This window comes from Corvus kubaryi, unplaced genomic scaffold (assembly GCF_017639235.1).
Source record: "Corvus kubaryi isolate FWS band 111438036 unplaced genomic scaffold, C.kubaryi_AGA036_p1.0 split3-73, whole genome shotgun sequence".
Lineage (NCBI taxonomy): Eukaryota > Metazoa > Chordata > Aves > Passeriformes > Corvidae > Corvus > Corvus kubaryi.
In genome coordinates this window covers 9,220,265-9,242,518 of record NW_024582091.1, presented here as the reverse complement: position 1 = coordinate 9,242,518, position 22,254 = coordinate 9,220,265, and the positions used below count along the sequence as shown (strand labels likewise).

At 35.4% G+C, this 22,254-nt stretch overlaps 1 protein-coding gene across 11 annotated transcripts in view; it reads right to left on the bottom strand.

Moving 5' to 3' along the window:
* ADGRB3 (adhesion G protein-coupled receptor B3) overlaps window positions 1-22,254 on the bottom strand; it is a 454,887-nt gene that overhangs the window by 217,944 nt on the left and 214,689 nt on the right. For all 11 annotated transcript variants that reach the window (XM_042017060.1, XM_042017059.1, XM_042017064.1 and 8 more), the window contains 3 exons: window positions 13,889-14,083; window positions 7,347-7,415; window positions 2,731-2,839 (listed from right to left, as the gene is read on the bottom strand). In XM_042017060.1, the coding sequence (XP_041872994.1) occupies window positions 2,731-2,839; window positions 7,347-7,415; window positions 13,889-14,083 (373 nt within the window). The remainder of the gene's footprint in view (window positions 1-2,730; window positions 2,840-7,346; window positions 7,416-13,888; window positions 14,084-22,254) is intronic.

Below are 22,254 nucleotides of genomic sequence, written 5' to 3'. Positions count from 1 at the left end.
GCTCTGGGAGCCCCAGCACAGGAAGGACATGAATCTGCTTGAGTGGGTCCAGATGAGGGTCAGAAAAATGATCAGGGGGGCACTGTTGCTATGAAGAGAGGCTGAGAGACAGTTGGGGTTCTTCAGCCTGGACAAGACAAGGCTTCGGGTAAACCTTATTGCAGCCTTTCACTATTTGAAGGAGGCCTGTAAGGAAGATGAACAAACTTTATAGCACGGCCTGTTGCGAGGGGTGATGGTTTTAACCCAAAGAAGGGAAATTTAGACTAGATATAAGGAAAAGGTTTTTTACAATAAGGGTTAAACATTGAAAAAGGTTTCCCAGAGAGATAGTAGAAGACACAAATTCTCTGGAAACATACTGGGTCAGACTGGATGGGGCTCTGAGCAACCAGAGTGAGTTGAAAATGTCTCTTCTAACCCAAACCATTCTATGATTTTATTCTATGAACTACTGGATTTTTCTGTTTAAAGATGAATGTAGGTAAAATTTGGGTCTTGTTTATGCACAGTATCTTCTTCCTGTATTAAATGTGTTTGCCAACTTAAAAGAATATTGTTATAGATAAGACCTCACACATTTAGAAACTCTTATTGGTACAGAATAATTAATGTTGACCAGTCAAAAATGGCATAGTTTATTCTTCTCAGTTGAGATCAACATAAATGTTCCCTAAATTCCAAGTACATTGGCAGTCAGACAGTTATGACAATGCCCTGAGGACAACTACACTAAAATTGAATTATTCCAGATACATTCCTTCCTTGTTACTGAAAATAAGAAATTACTCTTTGCTGATAACAGCCTTCTGTCCCCATCTCAGCATGTCACCTGAGCTCAAGTATTCTGATCAATGATTTGCACAGCAGTGACCCTGTCCTTTTTTGATGCCTGACCGAGCATGGGGAGGATAAACTCATGCCAATATATCAAGGCACAGAGCTAGGTAGTCAGATTACACCTATAAATTCATTTTCAGTTTTCATCATTCATTTCTCAGTTTTTTTCTATTCCTTTGATGGTTTTATAGTTAAGAACAGACCTCCTGAGTGCCTAAAAATATCTTATATGTGGGAAGAGGAAGATAATCAAAAGAAAGACTGTAAAGATTCTGCAGTTATCGAAACCAGCCAGTGCACTGCACAGTTTCTGATTCAATTGGAAAGTTGTTGCTGTTTCCCATGCGAAGCCATGAATATGTAGAGACACAGATTATTTGAATGCATCTTCTTAAAACATCTTCCCGTTTGATTTTTTTTTCCACATTTTTCAGAGGACAAACAGATTAGAGCGTACTACAACGTGCCAAGAGCATGGACTGTGCTCTTTAAATAAACTCATCTTTTTATTTTGTCATAAAAATGTCATGGAACCAGTATTTCAAAAAGATACTTTTCTTTATAAATTTGTGCAGGATTTAGCATAATGAAGGACTGACAATTGGAAGAAGCTTTAAGTGGTATTACAGTGCAAACAGCAGTACCACAAAAATAATAAATCACTGGTTAAAATCCTACTGCAATGTTTTAAATATTTTAAGACTGCCAGAGTTCTTTCCGGTGAGTTCTTTGACATGTCTCCAGTACAAGGTTGTGCCTTACAGAGGCTAGTGTTTACAGTCTTGTCACTCAGCAATACGAACGGGAGAACAATAATAAATATTTATTATTGTAGAGCAGCAGGCTAAATATTCAGTAGGGACAACCCAACATTTTCCCTGCTTTACTCTGCCAACTAACTTCAAAATGACCATATTTTCTAACTATTTCTAATGACTTGCTGAAGAACTGACTGACATATATGTGCATTAGGATGCGAACTTAAAATCTGAAAAAATGTATTGATACCAGAGGTTTTGCTATCAGACAAACACATATTTTGGATTTATTCCTTATATACAACTTCCTAATACATTCCTGGCACTACAAACATGCAGCTATAGAGAGTTAATCAAACAACAAAGGTACTAAACAAAGACAAAAGGCTTAGAGAATAGCTTTTGAAACTAATTTTTTAGTTATTTTTTTTAAAAAATGCTGCAATATTGCAGCTCATTTATGATACTAATAAATGTAATTGAGTTGCTAGGCATTTTTATATTCGATGTATATTATTATATGACTGTATTACCTGGAAAATCTCCAGTAGCAAAAACAAAGTTTGAAAAATAAATCTGAATAAAATTTTGAAGCTGTTACACATAGAAAAACTAATGTAAGAAATTCTAGGCTTTAATTATTTTGGCAACTAATACATATTTTTTAAATTATTGCTGATTATTATCACACCATAACATGTGCAAAGACTGTTTTTTCTTTAGGAGAATGGAATAATAAAAGATAATGACAACGAAATAAAGATTTCCTAAGATATTAAGGATACGAATATTATCTTAATTAGCACAATTTTATAAATTAACATTTGAAACACTGTGTTCTGAAAATGCGCTAAGATGTACCTACAGTTCACAGTATTCTGGTGAGTATTTTCTTAATTTTGATTCTAAAACTTTGCATTTAGGTCTTGAGATATGATTATGAAGAAATCCAATGTGTAAGCCATTCTGCATTTGCTAAGACAGAGAGGAGATAACCACACAACAGATAATGTGGACAAGGAGGAGCAGCCCAATCTGGATTGTGATACAAGCAGCAACTCTATAGTCCATACTTGTAACTTCTGATTTTCAATAGGTCATAAATTTGATAGAAGAAATTTCTATTTCTTACCTACATTTCCAGTCATTAGGTATGAATTCTGAAAGTCCATCATTCCCATTCCAACAATGTGTATAAAATCTTCAATCACCTGCATTAACTCCACTGAGCCTGGATAGATCTAACAAAGGAAGGTCAGACATGACAATAACTATAATATCGAAATGTCTATAGCAGCAAATTCAGATAAAATCCAAACGCCATCAAAAGAAAATTGAGACGTAACAGTCAAACAGCTCTTCCCATGTTTCAATACTGAACACTTTCTGTTACTGTAAAATAACCATTTTGCTATTAAATCCTCATATAAACAGACACTACTTCCCATAAAATTGTGTGAAATCAACTTTGCACTGGAACTGTGGAAAATGTTTCCTCTAAATCACTGCACTTATCAAAAACTTAGTGGCCGTTACCTTAATTAATGGTTAAAGCACTTCATATTACAGAATAACTCTAATTAAAATATTCTTCCTTCCTCTGAAGGCATCTTCAGTAACTTCGGAACTATTGATACAAACAGTAATGCAAATCTTACCTAGGCCTTGCCAGCATGATAACCTTTGTTGCATTAATCAACATGTAAGCAAGTTAATCTTTTTTGGTTATTTTTTGGTTATTTTCATTGCTGATATGGGGCAGTAGAATCATAGAATATCTGAGGTTGGAAGGGTCCAATGGAGATCATCTTGTTCAACCCTCTGTGCAAAGCAAGATCAGCTCTAGCAAGTTGCCCAGGAATACACCCAGTTGGATTCTGAATGCCTCGAGGAAGATGACCCTGGAGCTTGCTTGCGCAACATGTTCTAGCATTCAATCACTCTCGCAGCCAGTTTTTCATATACATAAATGGCATTTTCTGTATTTTAATTTTTTCTCCTTGTTTTTTATTCTGTCACTGGACACCACTGAGACTTGGCTCAGTCTTCTTTACTCCTTCTCCCCTTCAGGAACTTTTAATATTGCCAGGATCCTCATGTTTCCAAGCAGAATAGTGTCAGCTATTTCAGCCTATCCTTGCATATCAAATGCTCTAATCCCCTCCCCTAAACAACTTCATGGTATTTTTCTGGGCTTATTCCATTATTTTGTGTCTTGTACTGAGGAGGCCAGAATTGGACACAGTAAACTAAAATAAATTGCAGTAGCCTTGCCATTGCTAATGTAGCCTCTCAATTTGGCTTTAAAAATGGTAAGAACACATTTCCAAGAAATACAATTTATTTGCAAAGCTGTAAGCTTCTAACAAAAACATTACTATTTTTATATTTAACAATAATGATTCATCGACAAAACAGCATTAGGGATCATAACAGTTATTAATAAGACTAAAAGTTCTGTTCATACCACATACGTCAAAAAATCCTTTTTGGTTTTTATTGCCTGTTATGAACAAGACAGTTTCCAGTAAAAGAGTATCTTGCAGTAGAAAAATAATGGATGACCTGTTCATGGTTCTTTTCTCTTCGTATCAGTGAAATGTCCAAATTTCACTTTATAAGCAATATTCAACTCATTCTTTCCACTACTGGGAGTGCAGACTCTAAAAAATGCCTATAGAGACTATAACTTCCAGCATGCTGCACTCCATCTTCATCCTGCTCTATCTGTCTAGATCCATAGTTGTTTGGTTCAGGATAGAGAATTTCACAAGGTGCTTTTTTTCTACATGGATCTTTTTATAAAAGGTAGGGCAGTAGTACTGTTTTGAAGAAGAATTTGTTGTGACAATTATGATCCTAACAGGTTGCAAATGCAGCTTCAGGTGACGGAGACAATGTCCATTTTTCTAATAATGAATTACTGAGGTAGTAAGCGTGGTTTTTTCATCCATCTCATTCAAAGCGCACACGCTCAGATTATGTACTAAGGAAAAATTTCAGTGAGAAGATTTGTTAAACCCTAGTTCTTGCTTATAAAATTTTATAGTAATAAACTGTTGAGCAGTCAGTTGAGCAGGTACTCTGCATTTTTATGTATCTGAAGTACTGGTTAATCAAAAGGATGCCAGCAGATCTTGATGAAGAATATGCAGAATAGCTCCTGTGTTTTGAAACTCCAGTATAAACTTAATTGTTGCAGATTGAAATGGCTTCCTGTGTGCAGTGCTTTACATCAGCTCTTAAAACAAGGCAAGTATTAAAGTGAGTGCTGCTTATCTGAATGCTATATAACCTGTAATTAATGGTTATCAACTGTTGGCATTTAAGCTAGAAAAACAGATGTGCTGAGGCACTGCAGCTGTATACTTGATTGAAAGTCAGCAATTTGCTGACAGCAAGATTTTCTTTCCAGCAAAGAATCTAGAAACAGGCTAAGAGATCTATGCTAACAGTAGTTGTGGAGTTTGAGAAAACTATGCAAGCTTGAAAAAAGGTTGGTTAGACTGCACCTAGGTTTGCAATGTTTTATTAGAGAAAATTCAGCTGAGTGGCTGAACCAGAATCACCTTTAGTCACTAGTGCCTGCTCATTCCTTCCAGCTGTTATGAAGGGCTACTTGCTTCCAAAGTTTCTTTGAGCCTGCTTATGTAGCTGCACAAGAACAGTAATAAGATCAGAGGCATTGGTTTTTTTTGGGGGGTCATATCTCAGTGGTCTAAGATTTAGTGAATCCCCTAGCTTTGTCACCAGGAATCTATGGCCCCACTACTCCTGTGTTCAGCTCATCTTGGTGGTTTCTTGGGGTTTCTGCTGTACCTAGGTCTGTGAGACAATGATTTACCAGGCAGAGAGAAGGAGCTATGGTAAAGTAGAAATAACTTGTTCCCTCTCTGTTTTTCAACACTGCTCCTTCTACCAGCAGCAATGAAAAGAGGGAACTGGAGATTTATAGTTGCCCCTTTGTCTCGACATTCTTAGAATTTCCTCTGAAGTGCTGTCATCACCATAACTCCAGGGTCAGGTGGCAGACATGGCATGGGTAAGCAGGCAAGATGGAGGTAGAAGACAAGGTTGATAACATAGGAGTGGTAACATGTCTGTTTATTAGTGGGGTAAAACAATTGCTTAATATCAGTTTCCTTATCTTGGCGTTGTTTATGGAAACTGCCCACACATATGTGATTTTGCTGCTTCTATCCATCTCCACTAAAGAAAATGACACACTTCGTCTATTTTTGTATCTGGCTCTTACAGAGAGGAACAGAAAAACAGCAAAAGAAAAAATAGGATTCCCAGCTGAATTGTATTGGGTCAGCTGCAGCATCATATGTCTACTGCAAGGTTTGAATTAGTAGTGAAAAGTCCTGATCTTCCCTTTCTTAGTGATATCACAAACATGAACTTACAGAACTGAGGGTAAATAGCTTCAAAGATCTTTAAACACCTTGTGATTTATTAAGAACCACACAAAAAGTGAACAAATTTCAAGTATCTATTTAACACAGTCACAATGACTGCACAACAGTATACCAAAGATCTATGTAAGCTGTTTTCTTGCCTTTGACAGTGGCAAAAAGCTGATGTCTAAGGAAGAGTATAAAGGGGCCGGAACATAGTGATACTTGGTTGGAAAGTCTTGTCCAGCCTTTATCAGTTTTTTTGCCAAAAGACTGTCTTAAGCAAAACCATGTATTTTCTTTCATAAATTTGCCTATTTACCTTTTTAACTTCTGTCCTTTCAGTGCAAAGAAGTTCTGCAAGCTAGCCTTTCACAGAATAAGTATCTTCTGCATTCATTCTGAAGCTGCCACTATTTGATGTCCTTTAGTTATTTTACAAGAAACACAAGTTAATAGATTAAGCATTCCTGCAGCACATTCTCCAAACCACTACTGATTTTAAAAGCTTGTATTGCAAATAAGTGCACTTGTTTCTTTTCCATACTGAAATATCTTGCTTTGTTTAACCATTCTTCATAAAGCAGTTTCCCTGCCTTTGAGCACCTCCACAATTTTTCCTCTTTACATAATTATGTTCATCCCCATTATTACTGTTATTTTTATATGAATAAATTTGACAGTATTACAGTCATGTCCATGAACACAAATATTAACATTGTCCAGTAATTTCTTGGTACAAACATGTAGAAAATTCTCATATCCAAGAAAAAAATCGGGTTTTTTTTAAATTTTAGTCTTTTATCATACATTCATGATTTTTTCTAGACTTTCTTATTTTAGAAAGCGTTATCATCATATCCTAGTCCAGAAATTTGTCAGTCCTGAGGATCACAACTATTCCTCTAAATACAACCTTCTATGAAAGGTCTACTGTTTGCATTTTTGTAAGTTGTTTGTTGGTGTTGTATGAGGTCTTCAGGTGAGGTCTGATGTGTTTTGTTTAACAAAAGCAGCATAGCATCTAGCCATTAGCAGCATTTTTCAGCTTCTGTATGTACTTCATTACAATGTCCAAAGCAAAGACATAGTGAATAATCCTATGGAATGTTAATAAAAATTTGTTTACCAAGTGAATCAAATTATATTCTAAATATAATTTCAAGGAATATAAGGAATATACTATCCTTCTAATATAAGGAATTAGCCAGTGGGTCCTAGAGTTGCTCCTTTTTGAAAAGGATCGTTTTTTTTCCCAAAATAGTTGAAAGGATTTCCTTTCAACTACAAGAGGGTGCATCTTTAACCTGATTTTTGAAACCATATATTAAACTTCGTCAAATCTTACCTGTTGCGCATCTTCCCACTTCTCTTTGTTTTCTTCATCTAAGAGATTACTAATGATTTGAAAGAAGTTCTGAAAAATCAATGAAATAAAAGACTAAGTAAAATTATTTCAAAGATGTAAACTACCACATCATTAATCTGATGTTAAGAAACCTTTCCTTTTTCTATTACAGACGCAGTTCTGCAGCCTATTTTCTATCAGTGGAAGAGATGACATGGAAAAATAATACATTAGACTGAGAAGAGGGCACATATTTTATAGTAAATTTTTAATTTTTGGCTATATAATCAGGTTCTATAGTACCACTTTGTAAAAACAAGAACCCTTTTAAACTTGCTGAACTTTTAAGTATGATGGTGTTCTATTTGCAAATTGCTCTCATTCCAGAAACTAGACAACCAAATATTTTGCAAAAAAACAAAGTACATTTTAGAAAGCACTAGTCACAGAGTCTTTAGTTTCTATTCAAAACATGAAAATGATCCTCAATAACCATGCATAGGGCATTCAATGGCACTTCATAGGTCAATACTGTTTCAAATCAGATGCTTCTTACTTTTGTATGTCACACTTGCCTCGATCCTTTTACGAGTTTCAACATAAAAGGAATAAGTAGTTTCTGTTTCTTTGACCTTAAGCTTTTAATTTCTTTTTCTGATTCTTCTATTCATTTAAGTATAAGGATAAAAAAAGGCAGGATGGTTAGGTACAAATCATGCATTTAAAAAAATCACATTTCTCCAAATGTTTGTGGAGAAATTTCCTTTCTAATTTTGTCTGCTCTCTCTAGCAATTTGTATTCCCAACTTCTTCATCCTTAAAAGCTAAGAATTTGTGCAGTCTATTCTCATCTCTGTGTCACATTTTGCACAGAATGTCAATTTTGTCTACGGCCTGCCAATTATAATTTATCTGCTCCTTCATAAAAGATACATGCAGTTTCCAGTAACCTTAGCTGAAGAGAGCAATTAAGTTCTCCACAGCCTCTGAAAATCTTTAACTGGAGTACCAACCACATGACCCTGCTGAAACTCAGATAAATGGTCATTACCTCACCTGCACTTACTTTTTAGCCATTTTGGGGCATAAACAGGACTTAAATAAGCTTTAAGTAAGAATCAACTTTTAAGTCACTATTAATGAAAGTACAAAGGACTCAATCGCATAGTGACTGAAATTAGAGCAGAAAAAACTTCCAACCTTACTGTATGGTGGGTATGCTTGAAAAGAAATTAATTTCAAAATTGAGATATCACAGATGCTTTAGGTGATCCACAACTATATAACTAAAACATTTTAGGATGCAAAATTGAAGAAAACTTGTGAAAAACTGGTTTTTTGCATAACAACATTTTGCCAGTCTAACCTAGTCCCAACACTAAGCACTTGACAAGCAAGAGGATCTCTCTTTGCCTAATTGTTAGGAAGTTAACTATGCTAACTATAAAATCCACATGGATAAAAATTTCTTTAACTTAAATTCATTCTAGACTGACACTTTGCTGAAGTTGAACAAAATAATCCTGTTCATTGCTGAGGCCACAACTCTTCTCTCACTGAGGTCAGTAGCAAAATACCCATAAGCTTCAGTAACACAAAAAACTTCATGAAAAGAAACAAAATGGCTCAGCAAGCTCCTGTGAGAATTTTAAGTAAGCATTTGGACAAGATGTGAATTAATGATAGGGCATAAAAGAAAAATGCGCTCATGGCTTGCTCTGATATGCAGTGATACTGAAGAAAAACTTCCAGCCAAGTTGAAGATAACAAGAGTAGATACAGTTACATACAGTTACATACTGCTTCTATACCTGGAATACACTTAATCTCTTTCAGGCATTCAGTAGCAAAATAAAGCACAATGCAAGGAGTTACATTTGGTATTTGTTTCAAAGGATTTGCCAGTTTAACCAGGTTGGCAAATCACAATTCTGTAAATGCAACTTCAGCTAGAAAAAATGTACATCTTCACTGGTCCCCCAAGGAAAATAAACTATACTGGTCAAAGCAGTTTCATGGCACTATAATCACATTTACTGTAGGTCATTGTAATTTTGGTGAAGACTTCTACTAGGTAGAGTTGGCCTTATGGAGATTTTGCCTGAGGAAACAGTTTTCTAAACATGGAAGTTCTCAACTCTTCCAGTGCAATACTGTAGAAAAGCAGTGAACAGAATTTTAACTTTAATTTATTAAGGCATCAGTAGCAGTCTAGCTGCAGCAGCATGGAACTCAGTGTGGGATCATTTATCATACTAGAGAGATCTTTCGAAGGTAGTTTTGCATTACATTGCAGACACTGACTCCCCTGCAGTCTAAGCCTTAATTGAAAAAGTATCCATGTCTGTGTAATGAGATCTATGAGAGAGTCGCGTAGATTGCATGAAAAACACTCAGGAGTTTAAAATGTTTCTTGCAGATCATATATTACACAGGTTTGCTAATAATGTTATGTGATAGTTAAATTTTATGTTTATTTCAGTTACAAAAAGCATTAAAATTACCAATAATTGACAGAAATATGCATGAAAAAGTTTATAAATAATCCTAGACTCAAGCTCAAACAAAAGATGAGCAATAACTTATATATATTTTTGCACTTGCCAATAAAGTATAATTTATGTATATGAACTTAGTAACAAGAATATGTTTCTGCTTGAGATCTTTTTTTCTCTATTTCTATCCCTGGTTGGTGCCATATTTATGGTAGCAGTGTGTCAAAGCGATTTTTCAAAGTAATACCAGTGCTTTGTGAATTAAACAGAGATGATCAAATGGATTTGCAGCTTCAATAATGAATAGATATGAGATGCACTTCAAAAATGTAACAGGGGAAGAAGGGTTAAAATTCTTTGTCCTACTTTGACTACTGTCTTGTTTATTGCATTAATTCTGAAAGAAACAACGTTGTCCTTTAGTAATATGATTGACAGGTGTGAAGGCTAAATTTTAGAAGCATTATGGATGGGATCTGAGGGTATTACTGCAGTAAACATTGGACCTCCCTGTAGAATCAAGATTCTTTCTTTCATAACAAGGCTTACATATTTCTGAACTGGTCACTATACAAAATGTTGGGACAGTCAGAACCAAATTTTGAAGTCCTTTATTTATGCCCAGGCTTTTTTGATGATCATGCCAGTTACAGCTGGGAATGGACAATTACATTTTCCTAATTTAATTTCCTTCCTTTCAGTTTTTTCTTCTGTGATACAATGGCTGCAGTTCTCTGTTCCAGTCCAAATTCTTTGACCCTCTCTGCAGGCATAAAGCTGTCATAAATCCTTTTATAGAGCTAGAGAAGAATTCCTCCCTAGGAGGAATTAATGGATAGCCTTAAGCCACCTCCACTTTTGGACTTCAGCATAGGGAATGTGTGTGTGGGAGGGGGAAGGTGGAGGCAAAAAGGATTGGACAATCCTGTTAAATCCTGACTTGCAGCAATGGTCCCTGTGGCTAATATAAAAGGGATTATATTGCTCTAACTTCTTTGGGGAGAAACCTTTTCTCCTGTTGGTTGCTGCATCGGGAGATTGTACAATTCACTTTGCTATTCTGTCCTGAAATGTAGTTATTTTCTTGCCATCCTGTCCTTAGAAGGAAGTTCAAACACTTTTAGACCAGTTCTGGATAATGTTCCAAAATGTTGCTTACATTTTGCTTATTTAAAATTTGCATTATCTTCCTGGTAGAATCATTCTCACATAATTATAGTGTCCGTCTCATAGCCTCAGTGTACCTATAGAGGGTACTTTAAAGAATTCCCATATTAAACGAAAAACCTTGCTTGCAGAGGAATTGAATGTCTCTTGTATTGCAATAATTTCTACTACTGTACTGATATTTTCAGTGACTGATGCAGGACATCTTCTTGTTTAACTGCGTCATACATGGTTATTTTTGTTCCTGACATTGTATGTGCAAGTATACATAAATATTGTTGCAAAAAAAGGTTAAAAGATGCAAAAGTAAAAAGAGCCATGTAATAAATAACTTGGCACTAGATATTCATACCTTAAAATCTTTATTTTGCTCTTGGTATTGTCTGCCTAAACAAGTGGCATTTTCTATGCAGCACATCAGGCAGCACCCCCTTCATTTTGGATAATTAGCTGGAAAATTTCAAATTTGATCTCACTTTTCTGTTCATTCATTTTGGTATGGAGTCTCTGAATCACAACTTTTGCACTGTTCATGAATATTAGTACTGGATATCAACCAGAGATTATAGGCATTAGAAGGGCTATCCAGATGGATGGAATCTATAAGAAATAAATATATTTAGACATATATTTTTTTTTCTTTCTCAGTCATAATTCAAGTCTTGTTTTTGTATGGATCTTAAAAAATACTGTTGCCCATTACTTGTCATAACCTACTTTTCTGACATCACTCAAAATGATAAACCATGATGTTTAGGGATTTTAAACCTCACTCATGCTTTTCTGATAGTTTCTTTAAAATCAAAATCCACTAGCTAAGAAATTCTGTTCTTTATCTAGTTCGAAAAATAGAATGTAATTAGAACACCACACAGAGCTTCTCCATAAAGAAGAATTTCCATGCAATTTTCATTTTTACCTTTTTATCACTTACTTTGATGATGGACTAGGAAACATGAAAATATTTCACAGTGAAAATAAATAATAAATATGATACTCCAGAGTATAGTAGAATATGACATACGTTTACATATGGGAAAATCCATGTTTCTCAGGAATTGGCAGTAAATTTTAAACTTGTATTACTGAGCCAGAATTTCATTTTATACCATTAGAAGCCAGTCAAAGGGACCTTGCTTAATATATCCCCTAGGCAAAACATTGGGCCTTATTCAGATTTCACTTACTTTCCTGAATACTGTGCATTGTTTTTTTTTTTTATTTTACCTTAGCTTGTAATTTTTTTGTTTGTTTGTTTGTTTTTTATTTTTTCTGACTTGGAGTTTGAGTGCCTTTTTTAACTGGGATTTAAGAACCCTTTGTATTTAGGCATACAAATACTGAAATATAGTTATTTTTCTTTGGTTTGAGAAATCTTTCCTTATTTCCTTCAGAATATGGCTTACCACTTTTTTTTTTTTTTCATTTCTTCATTTCTAAATTACTAATTAAAATTATTAAAATAATATTTAATAATGTTGTCAAGTTCTGCCAGAATACTATTAAGACTTCGGGAACAGCTCTACATTGCAGAATTAAACAGAACTTTTGGCACTGTCATCCAATTCTCTCTAATGTAAACTGCAAATGACCTGATCTGCTAGGCCCATGGACAAAATCACTTGTATAAAGCAGTTTCTCAAGACTGGTTCTAACAAAGACTTTGTAGTGCCTGTGAACCATGAAGAAGTCACAGTGGGCTTTCAGATTGCTGATTGTATGAAAAATTTTCAGTGAATAACATCCTACTTAATAGTAAAACTTCATGAAAGTAGGAAAAGATACTGAGTCTAGTTCAATAAAAAAAATAAGGATTGTTCAGCAAACATACTTTTTGAAAAGCACTGTTTAAAAAAAAAATATTATTTTCAGCTCGCTACAGGCCAACACAAGAAATGTTGGTTTCATTGTGGAAGTTAATAGTTCTTTGTGCATAGAAAAACCAGAAAAGTGAAAATAAAATAGCGAGCTTCGAAAACCTAACAGTGAAAAAATGTCTTTTCCAAGATATCTCCCTTCATCTGCATGCATCTATTCCAAAGTGTATTTATAATTTATGCTTACCTTTACACCAATACGTATGCATGACCGGCATTAATAACTTCATTAGTAGTTTATGAGTGATCATTAAGCTCTCTTTTTCATAAATATTATACACATCTATCTTCTTAGTATTCTTTTTCAGTAATCTACAGTCTTTGAAAAGTGTCTAAAATTTTCAGATATAGATGAAACCAACATCTCGATCTAGAAGTCATGAGTAATATTTATTTCAATCAACACTATGCAATGAGTTGTGTAGCCCATTACACAGAAATAATTACAGTGGTTTTAGTGGTTTTAAAATGCTCTGACACCATTTTATGTGTCCTCTTGCACAAGACGAGTTAATCTAGCATGTGAAATAGAAAATTTGTATCAAATGCACCATCCATCACTCCTGTGCACTTTTAATGAGATTTATTTATCTGAAATGAAGAAGCAATGCCAGAATGACATAACGTTATGGATAGATTTTGAGCTGAAATGAATTAGTTTTGAACTGAAAGGAACTGGAACAAAGAGCACCAGTGAAATGCTTAAAAAATACCAACACCTCCTATCAATCAGACCGAACCTTTAAAGACAAAAGATACTGAAATGTTACAAAGAAAGTATTTTACATTTTTCACCTGCTGCATTGGTTTGGATACTTGTCTTATTAAATGTATCTGAGTCTTTTTCCTATTTTACACTTGGATCTTAGTTTTATGTGAAGAATGCTTATGTCTGTCATGGAGAAGACTTTAGCTTCCTCAGTGGGCAAAACAGTTGACATGCAGTATACTGCAGTATACTGACATAAACTCCATCAATTGAAACATTACATTTTTCTCTTACCTGCACCCCATCAGACGCAGGGATATAACTTGCTCTTTTAAATGTGTCCGTAACATTTCTGAGAATTTCCACAGAAATTAGAAGGTCCCCAGCATAAAAATTTTTCCTCTGTGTTAAATCCAATAGTGTTTTGGTTACTTGGGACATGCCATCACCAGCCAACGTCCTCTGACCCTTGGCAAGATGCTCTTTAATCTGTACCAAAAGAACAAAATTAATATCAGAACCTACTTTTCTGAGAAAAATGTACGATAAATTCTAAACACAGCCAAAATATTAAAAGTTAAAACTTGTAAAAAAAAATTGTCCTGTTAAAGATAAGACAAAATATTCATGTATGATGATAGAAATATTATTTTTATCAGAGAATTGTCAATTTTATGCTGAAAGCTTCTGAATTTCTTGTGTTTCACACATTTGCTTCTTGGAACTCCATGGGCTGGACTGCAGCTTTAATCTGTTGTCATGATGCAGCAAGGAACTGCCCGTCCTCCAAGGAACACCTGTACAACCACAGTTGCTCCTCATTTAACAACTAAGTGCTCCTTCCTAGAAAGGAATAAATGTTAAAGCAGTACTTGATATAATCTAATTTTCTATAGGAAAGTAGACCTTTCATCTCTGCCAGCCCAGCTTGGCTAGTCAGTGCAAGAGAGGGGGTTTAGCTGGAAGCTGGTTATGGTGCTCTCTTCTGTAGCACTAACACAAAGGTGTTAACTTGGAACAATCCTGTTTGTTTTTTCCAAGAAATGCAAATTAAATTCTGAATAGCTCCTGTGCATCTGCCAAAAGAGCATGCTTTAGCAGTAGCTCTCCCAGCAGATCTGTTCAGGGCTAGTGATCCAAAACAAATATGCTAAAAGTACCCTCCTGATAAGAAGCTGAACCTGTGGATCTGATTAATTCTCAAAGTTGACTCAGCATCCCAGGAAGATGCAGAGTACATCACAAAGACAGGACAAAGCAGGACAAGGCCAGACAAGGCTAAAAAGAGAGGACATGGGTTAAACAACCTATTTTTAAACATACATATGAATTTATGCACAAACCCACAAGTTCTTCTGAACTTAAAACTAACTTATCATAGAATCATAGAATATCCTGTGTTGGAAGGGTTTTAGATAGAAGAGAATTACCCAAGACAGACCTCACTCTAAGCAGGAGGGCTGAAAATACTATGCAACTGGCAACAAAAATTTTGCCACGGTCTTTAAAAATGTATCTTTAATTGCTTTTTAACTCTGCCTTATTACTGATATATAGAAGGAAAAATTACTAATGTAACGTACAGTTGAACTTGATATTGAAAGTCTCTTCCAACCTTGATGATTCTGTGATAATAGGGTGGTGATGTGGAAGGAAGAGTGTGAAGATACTTTTTGCAACTTCCAGGTCTCCCCAGACACTTTATGTCAATATGGAAGCCTTTATTATATAAAATAATATATAAGAATACACTATAAAGTAAAAGTAGCACAGTGTTTGAAAGGTTCAAAATAGCTTGCAGAAAAGAAGTTTTAAAAATACAATCATCCTCTGAAATACTAATTCTAAGAGCAGGGTTTTTTTCATGCTGTTGGTTCATATTGTGGTTACATTCTGAACCAGTCTTTAGATAAACTAGATATACGTAACCTAGCTGGGGCTGGGCAAAGTGGCTGCTTCAGGCTTCCTCCATGGCCTTAAGTCATCTTTAAGAGCAGCTGGGGATGGTTATGGACCACAAGTACCTTGACAAAACCCTAGAAATGCATAAGACTTGGGAGAATACCTGCCTGCTGCATCATGGACAGAGAGTGAATCTATTCCAAACCATGAGTACAGAGGTACAAGCATAATAGTATTATTAATACTTAGAAAAAAATCAGTGAGAACTAAGACCATTAATTGGTTTCGTTGGTTGGTTGTATTTTTTTAACAAATATTTTAGAAGAAATACTTCCCTTAGCCTTCAGAACACTGCAATACCTCCCTTAGTCTTCAGAAAACAAAAATTGCAGAATATGAAATACATAATCGGGAAAGAGGCTTGCTTGCAGAAATAATTTTGTGCAGTTTCTATTACCTTTAGAAGGAGATTTTGAACATAATTGTGTAGGAAAATAATAGTGAAGAAAAAGGTGTAAGACGGGAGGAAATTAATTTCAGTAAATTCAGGAATCAGATATTATACACGTAACATCATGAACTACTTTCTTGGGAACAAGTAAAAGCAAACATGAACTTGATTTGTGCATTTTTGCTGTGAAAATTTTCTTGTGAAATGTTATTTGTCTCATCTGCTCACATATTGTGTCTCAGTAGCAAGTGAAAAGAGCATCAGCCAGCACAGTAACACTAAGGAATAGAACTTTTGCTCTAACTCACCCACCTGTTCCTTACATCAGAACACATTTCCAGATTTTGAGGATTAACAATATTCAGTGTACCTTTAGTCAAGTCCAAAACACATACAACATAAAAGACAGTCCATAAAGCTGAACTCCCAAATCTCACATGTTCCTCAGCATGTACTGTGGGAAAGGCATCACACAACTTGAAGGCAGGGTTTAAGAGAGAAAAGAGATCTTCTTTTAATACCAGTAATAACAGCATTTGATAAGTCCTCATAAAAACTCTACTGAGCTGTTATATTTGTATATACACTGGTAGGAAGGCTGTTGAACTATTTAGCAAGTTATTTTGTAGTGCATTATTTTGCTTCCTTTTGCTTCATCCATATGTTCACCTCCCATTTGTTTTTCCATGCTCCTGCGAGACTTTAAACTCACATTTTAAAGATGGCAGTGGCCAAATTGTTGCTGGATTTGGGACATACAAAGTACACAGAAGTCTTGGTCTCAGCTGCTTTTGGAATGCAAATAATAAATTGAAATGATCCTACTTTTGACTGTTTTTTATACTTTCGAACAAGTAAAGCTCTGGTTCCAGTGAAAAATTTTGCCGATCTCTAACAGCAGAAACGGGAGCTGTAGTATGGCCTTTGTGCTTTTGTGCTTTCAGGAAGACATTTTGGTTGCTTTTTGGACACAGTGATAAGAAAGGTCTAGCAAGTGCCCACAATGTCACAGGACAAAGTTATTACACCTGCTTCAAAAATACAGTTGTGATGCACGTGGTTCAAAGTATCTCAGAATTACTGTCTCTTAAAACTACAGCTCCATTTCGAACTTTTTTTTTTTTAAAAATGACGTACCCAGAAAGCTCAATTTCCCAGCCCAAGTACCCTTTCTCCCTTGAGCCACATCTCTTATACACAGCTTCAAGACCACCATTTTTTTCATCCTCTCAAGCTCCAACATGGAAGTTTGTTTCCCTGATCCTTAGCTACCCCTCCAGGCCCACACTGCCTCGAGTTAGACTAGCAGCACACCCTTAGAAACTGCATAGCAAAACAGAAGGTTGTAATGTGTTTAGGTAAGAAAAGTGGTGAAAATTAGAGTTAATGAAGAGAAGTTTTTTCTAAGACCACTAAGCAATGTGCACGGAAAAATTAACAGCCTCTTTATTATCTGTTTATTACATAATGTATTTTCTTGTTGTAAGACAGCTTACAACTCCTAAACGCAACTTTAAAATCACAGGCCATTCACTCAGTTGATATAAACTGGCATAATACTATTAAAACCACTGAAGATGTTCAGATTCGGGTAAGTTGAAGGTAGTGAATTATTGCACAGCTATCACAATAATCTTTCTGCATGAAAATACAGAATATTTTCATCACTAATTAGTATAATGTCTTTCTCACCATACTGCGTATTTTCTGTCCTATGGTCACTGTGATATTATGCACTGCCCAAGAAAGCTATTTTGGTCACCACTCTAGGTCCTTGTAGCTCTCTGTGTGAAGGTCATGTTTTAGTGGTCTTACAGGCAGGCTCATTAAAAATAAAGTTTATGAGCCGAGAGATAGTGAAATGAAGCAGCTGTTAAACTGATACCTCAGTTGTCAGCTCAGCCTCTAGCTGCCTGCTCTATATGGCTGCATACTTCAAAAATTACTGAAATGTTTAACTGGACTTTGACTCAGGGTCCAACTGCTTTTGTCCCCCGATTTATCAGAAAGTATGATATAATAAAAATGCCTCTTTACAAAGTCAGATCTCCTAGGCCTCTGGCATTGGAGTACAAATTTATTACTGCATAGTAATTACTGCAAACTTAACAGCTAGATGTGGTTTAAAAGGACAGAAAACAATGAACCCTCAAGAAACCTATAAAAGACTGAAAAGAATTATTAATTCAACCATCAACCATTTTTCATTATTTTTTAACATGACACTGGATTCATGGCTAGGTATTACTAATGGTGTCATTAATACATTTTGTGGTGGGGGAACTATAAGAACCCAAATTAGGAAGCCTTACACAGAAGTGAGGAAGGACAATTTGAAATAAAAATATATCCTGAAATTACTCATAATCTGCAAACCACTTTGCTTCTCAACTTCAGAAATCAAGACTAATATTTTGTAAAATATAGTGCTCTTAAGTTGCAGAAATTGTAAGAATATTCACATCACACTTGTGATGTCATTGTGAGAAAGAGATGTCATATTTGACAAAATCCTCATCACAGGCTGTTTTTGTTCTCATAATCAATAGACAGACCTTTAACTGTTTTGGCACAGAACTTTCATTTATTTTCCCTCAATATAATAACTTATTTACAATTTATTTGTCTATTTTCAGGCTGTTTCAGTATTCAACAATATAATTTCATCCATTTTTTAAATGAAATGGAGTAAGGTCTAAAGATATGGCTATGCATATTCAGGTATGCATTCAAACATTTGTAACCTAATGTCATGCAAGAGATGTTTTCTATATATTCAGTATATTATGAAGGATATGGCTAAAGCAATGCAAAGTAATTTTCCACTTTGTCATCAGTGAAATTAGTTAGTAATCTCAATTTCAGTCATGATAACACACAAATAAAAATTTTGTGCAAAGAAGGCAATCATATATTCCCTTTGTGTACAGCAGAAAAGGGAAAAAGTAATTTGTGCACATTGTGTCGAGGAAGATTAAGGATATAAATAAAGGAAAATTTTACAACTGTAAAGTAAGGGATGTACCACAGTTTACCTGAACAGACTATGCAGACTTCCATATTGGAGGCCTTAGTAACAGCCAAGAAAAATAAAATGCTGGAATAACACAAGTATAGCTGGATAGGACACATGTTTTGGCTGGATGACCTAAGGAATTTCCTTTCAGTTCTATATATCTTTAACACATCCCTGCAAATGTTCTGAAACCCAAACTAAAGCCTCCTATACTTTACCCCAACCAGAAAAGTCAAAGTTTAAGGAGTGTTCTGAAATTGAACTTTTGCCTTCCTGCATTTATCCAATCATGGTGTGCAATCTTCTGAACCAAGTTTTTGCTGAAACTGTGCTTCAATCTGTGCCTCTGTGCACTCAGCTGAAATGACTACAACCCAATGCTTTAAGAGACTTATTTGAAATGTATATAGATGAAAAAAAAGTAGGATCACTTCATTATACAGAAACAGTTGTTCCACTGTCATATACTTCCAAATATTTTTAAGCAAAATGTTCCTCAAAATAGTGATTTAGTTTTAGAGAAAAGAAGAAAGATTAATTACACAGAATCCTGTGCTGTTTTAGACATTAATCTCAAGCAAACTGAATATCTGCACAGATGTCAGAGAAATTGCATGTGCTCTTCTATATGCGATCACTTTTACAGAAGAATCTTTGAAAAAAACAATCTAGTATGTGTGGAGGTCAGAACTGTTTTTAGAAGAATGTGAACAGCTCAGAGGAATGCTTCACTCTTTCTGTACCTTTTTTCTCTGCCCTCTTTTACAAGAAGACTCCTACTATGTTGTTCAAGAGATTTTTTTACCACTTTAGCCCATTACATAATTACTTTTCAATTAACATCATCATCATCTTCATCATCATCATCATCCTCACCATCATCATCATCAGTATTGTCAATTCTAATCCTTGAGCTATAGCCATTAAATAGGTAACAGAGAGAAAGTAACTATACTGTTTCAGTATTTTGATTTGTGCATGGATCCAACAAAACATTTTAATGGATATTTTGAATAGATAAGACTGCCCCCAGTAGAATAACAAATGAGTCTAGGGATGAGGAATGAATAATCATTGAACAGATCACTTCTTTTTTTTTTTATACTTATTTTTGTGTTTGTTGACCAGGATTTTTTATTATTTTATTAAGTGCTGCTTTTAAATGCTCTAATTATCTGTGATTAAATCCTGCTCACATTGGCATGTTGTGTGAGAGATCTTGTTGTTGTTATTGTTGTTTCTGTTTTTAACCAGAGGGCATGTCTTCAAGATTTGTGTTATCTATGTATAATGCAACCTGACAAGAGCAAGAGTTGAGAGGAAAAAGAGAATGACGACTCTGAAAGGGTTGTTTTCATTCTATGACAGACATAACATTGCTTGAGGTAAAGTCTCCTGGTTCTCCATACTGACTGAATGGCTGAGGCTACAGGTCACAAAGGGACGTACTACAAATGAGTTGTCTTTCATTTTTTATGCTACATGGTTATCCTTGTAAGTATATGTCCCTGAACCATAAAGCTCTGATAAATGCTTCACTTTAAATGCTTATTTGATTTTAACCAATTTCTATACTTATATGATTTTGTTTCTATACAGTCATTTCCATGACACTTACTACTGTTTGCAGGACAAACCAAAATTTTTTTGCAAGGAAACTAGCATTATTGCATTTCTGCATGGGTGTGCTGCATAAAGTAATAAGCCAGAAAAAGTCCTTTGACCCTCATATAATTAATAAACCATGGTGGGGGAATGCAGCAAATGAAGTACTGGACAAAAAAAGCAAGGGAACGATTTTAAGTATAAGATGCTGTGACCACTTCTTTGTCTCCTGCTTTCAAGCCAAACTCTTGCAGTCATTCTGCAGCTAGTGCCACATTCAGTTGAAGCGAAGGTTCCAGCAGTTCTGGTAGACTTTAAGGGAAAATTAGATGAAATCTTTCTTTGTTGAGTTCTTAAATGGCTTTCTATTCCTTTACCTCTGGCCATACCCTAGTGAAGTTCACCTGTGGCTGCAGGGTTGGTTGGCTGGTTTGTTGGGAATATAAATGTGATCAGGGAACACTCAGCTGCTCACTACTGCAGCAGACACAGAGAAGCAGCAGCAAATGCAGCAGCACATTTCATTTAACACACATATTAATCTTTGGTAAATGTGTGTGTTCCAGACATGGAAAAAGTATTATGGACGCTGAAATGATAGTGGGGTCTTTCCTTTGAATTTAACAAGTAGGATTGGTTGGCTATTAAAAAACAGATATTCAAAAGCAGAAAGGAAGGAAAGGAACTCTCCAGGTTGAATTAAGTTGTGATGTGCTTGCATAGAAAAGCCGGCAAATGTTTTCTCCTACTGTATAGCATCTCTAAGATTGATGTGCATGTCTATGTTGGCAAGATCACAGAATCATAGAATTATTTACTATTTAGAATTATTTAGGTTGGAAAGGACCTTTAATATCATTGAGTCTAACTGTTATCTCAGCATTGCCAAAACCATGTCCCCAAGTGCCACTCCTATACGTCTTTTAAATACCTCCAGGGTTTGGGGCTTGACAATCTTTTCCAGGAAGAACTTTTTCTAATATCTAGTCTAAAGCTCCCCTGGTGCAACTTGAGATCATTTCTTCTTATCCTGTCACTTAGTACCCGGCAGAAGAGACCTCCTTTCAAGTAGTTGTAGAGTGCCCTCACCATCAAGACAACAGTGATACCAGTCATTAGCTTTTTTTCCCTGAAGTTTTAATTTTTGCCTGTGTAGAATGGGCAAATGTTAGTGAGGCAAGAGAAAACTGTTGCCTGTCACAATCTTTTGATCAGTTGCTCTCTGATGAGAAGAAGGTTTGTCATGCTCCAGACAAGATAACGGAAGTGACAAAACAGAGGTGCAGATTCTGGCCTTACAAGGCAAGCAAGGAAAGGAAAGCAGATCCTTTACTGACACCGCTGCCTACCAAAAGCTGTGAAGGTCAAGAGAATGAGCTGGCATATATCAATGTAAGTATAGACTGAGGAGGAAAAAAATGTTGGTTTTGAGGCCTCTGCATTCAAATCTGTAAAAGTAAGCCCAGTTGCTTTGCTCTGCAGCTATACAAAAAGAAATGAAGCGCTAAACTAGGGAAAAAAAAGGAGCAGTAAATTTTTTAGGAGGAAGCCTTTCATTCCCTAGAGTACAGCAGTCATTTCAGTGAGGAGTACATGGACAGGCTGATACGCTGCCCTTGTAATATAATTTGGAAAAACAAAATCATCTCTAATGAGCTGCAGCTGAGAAAATCATTATTCACCTCA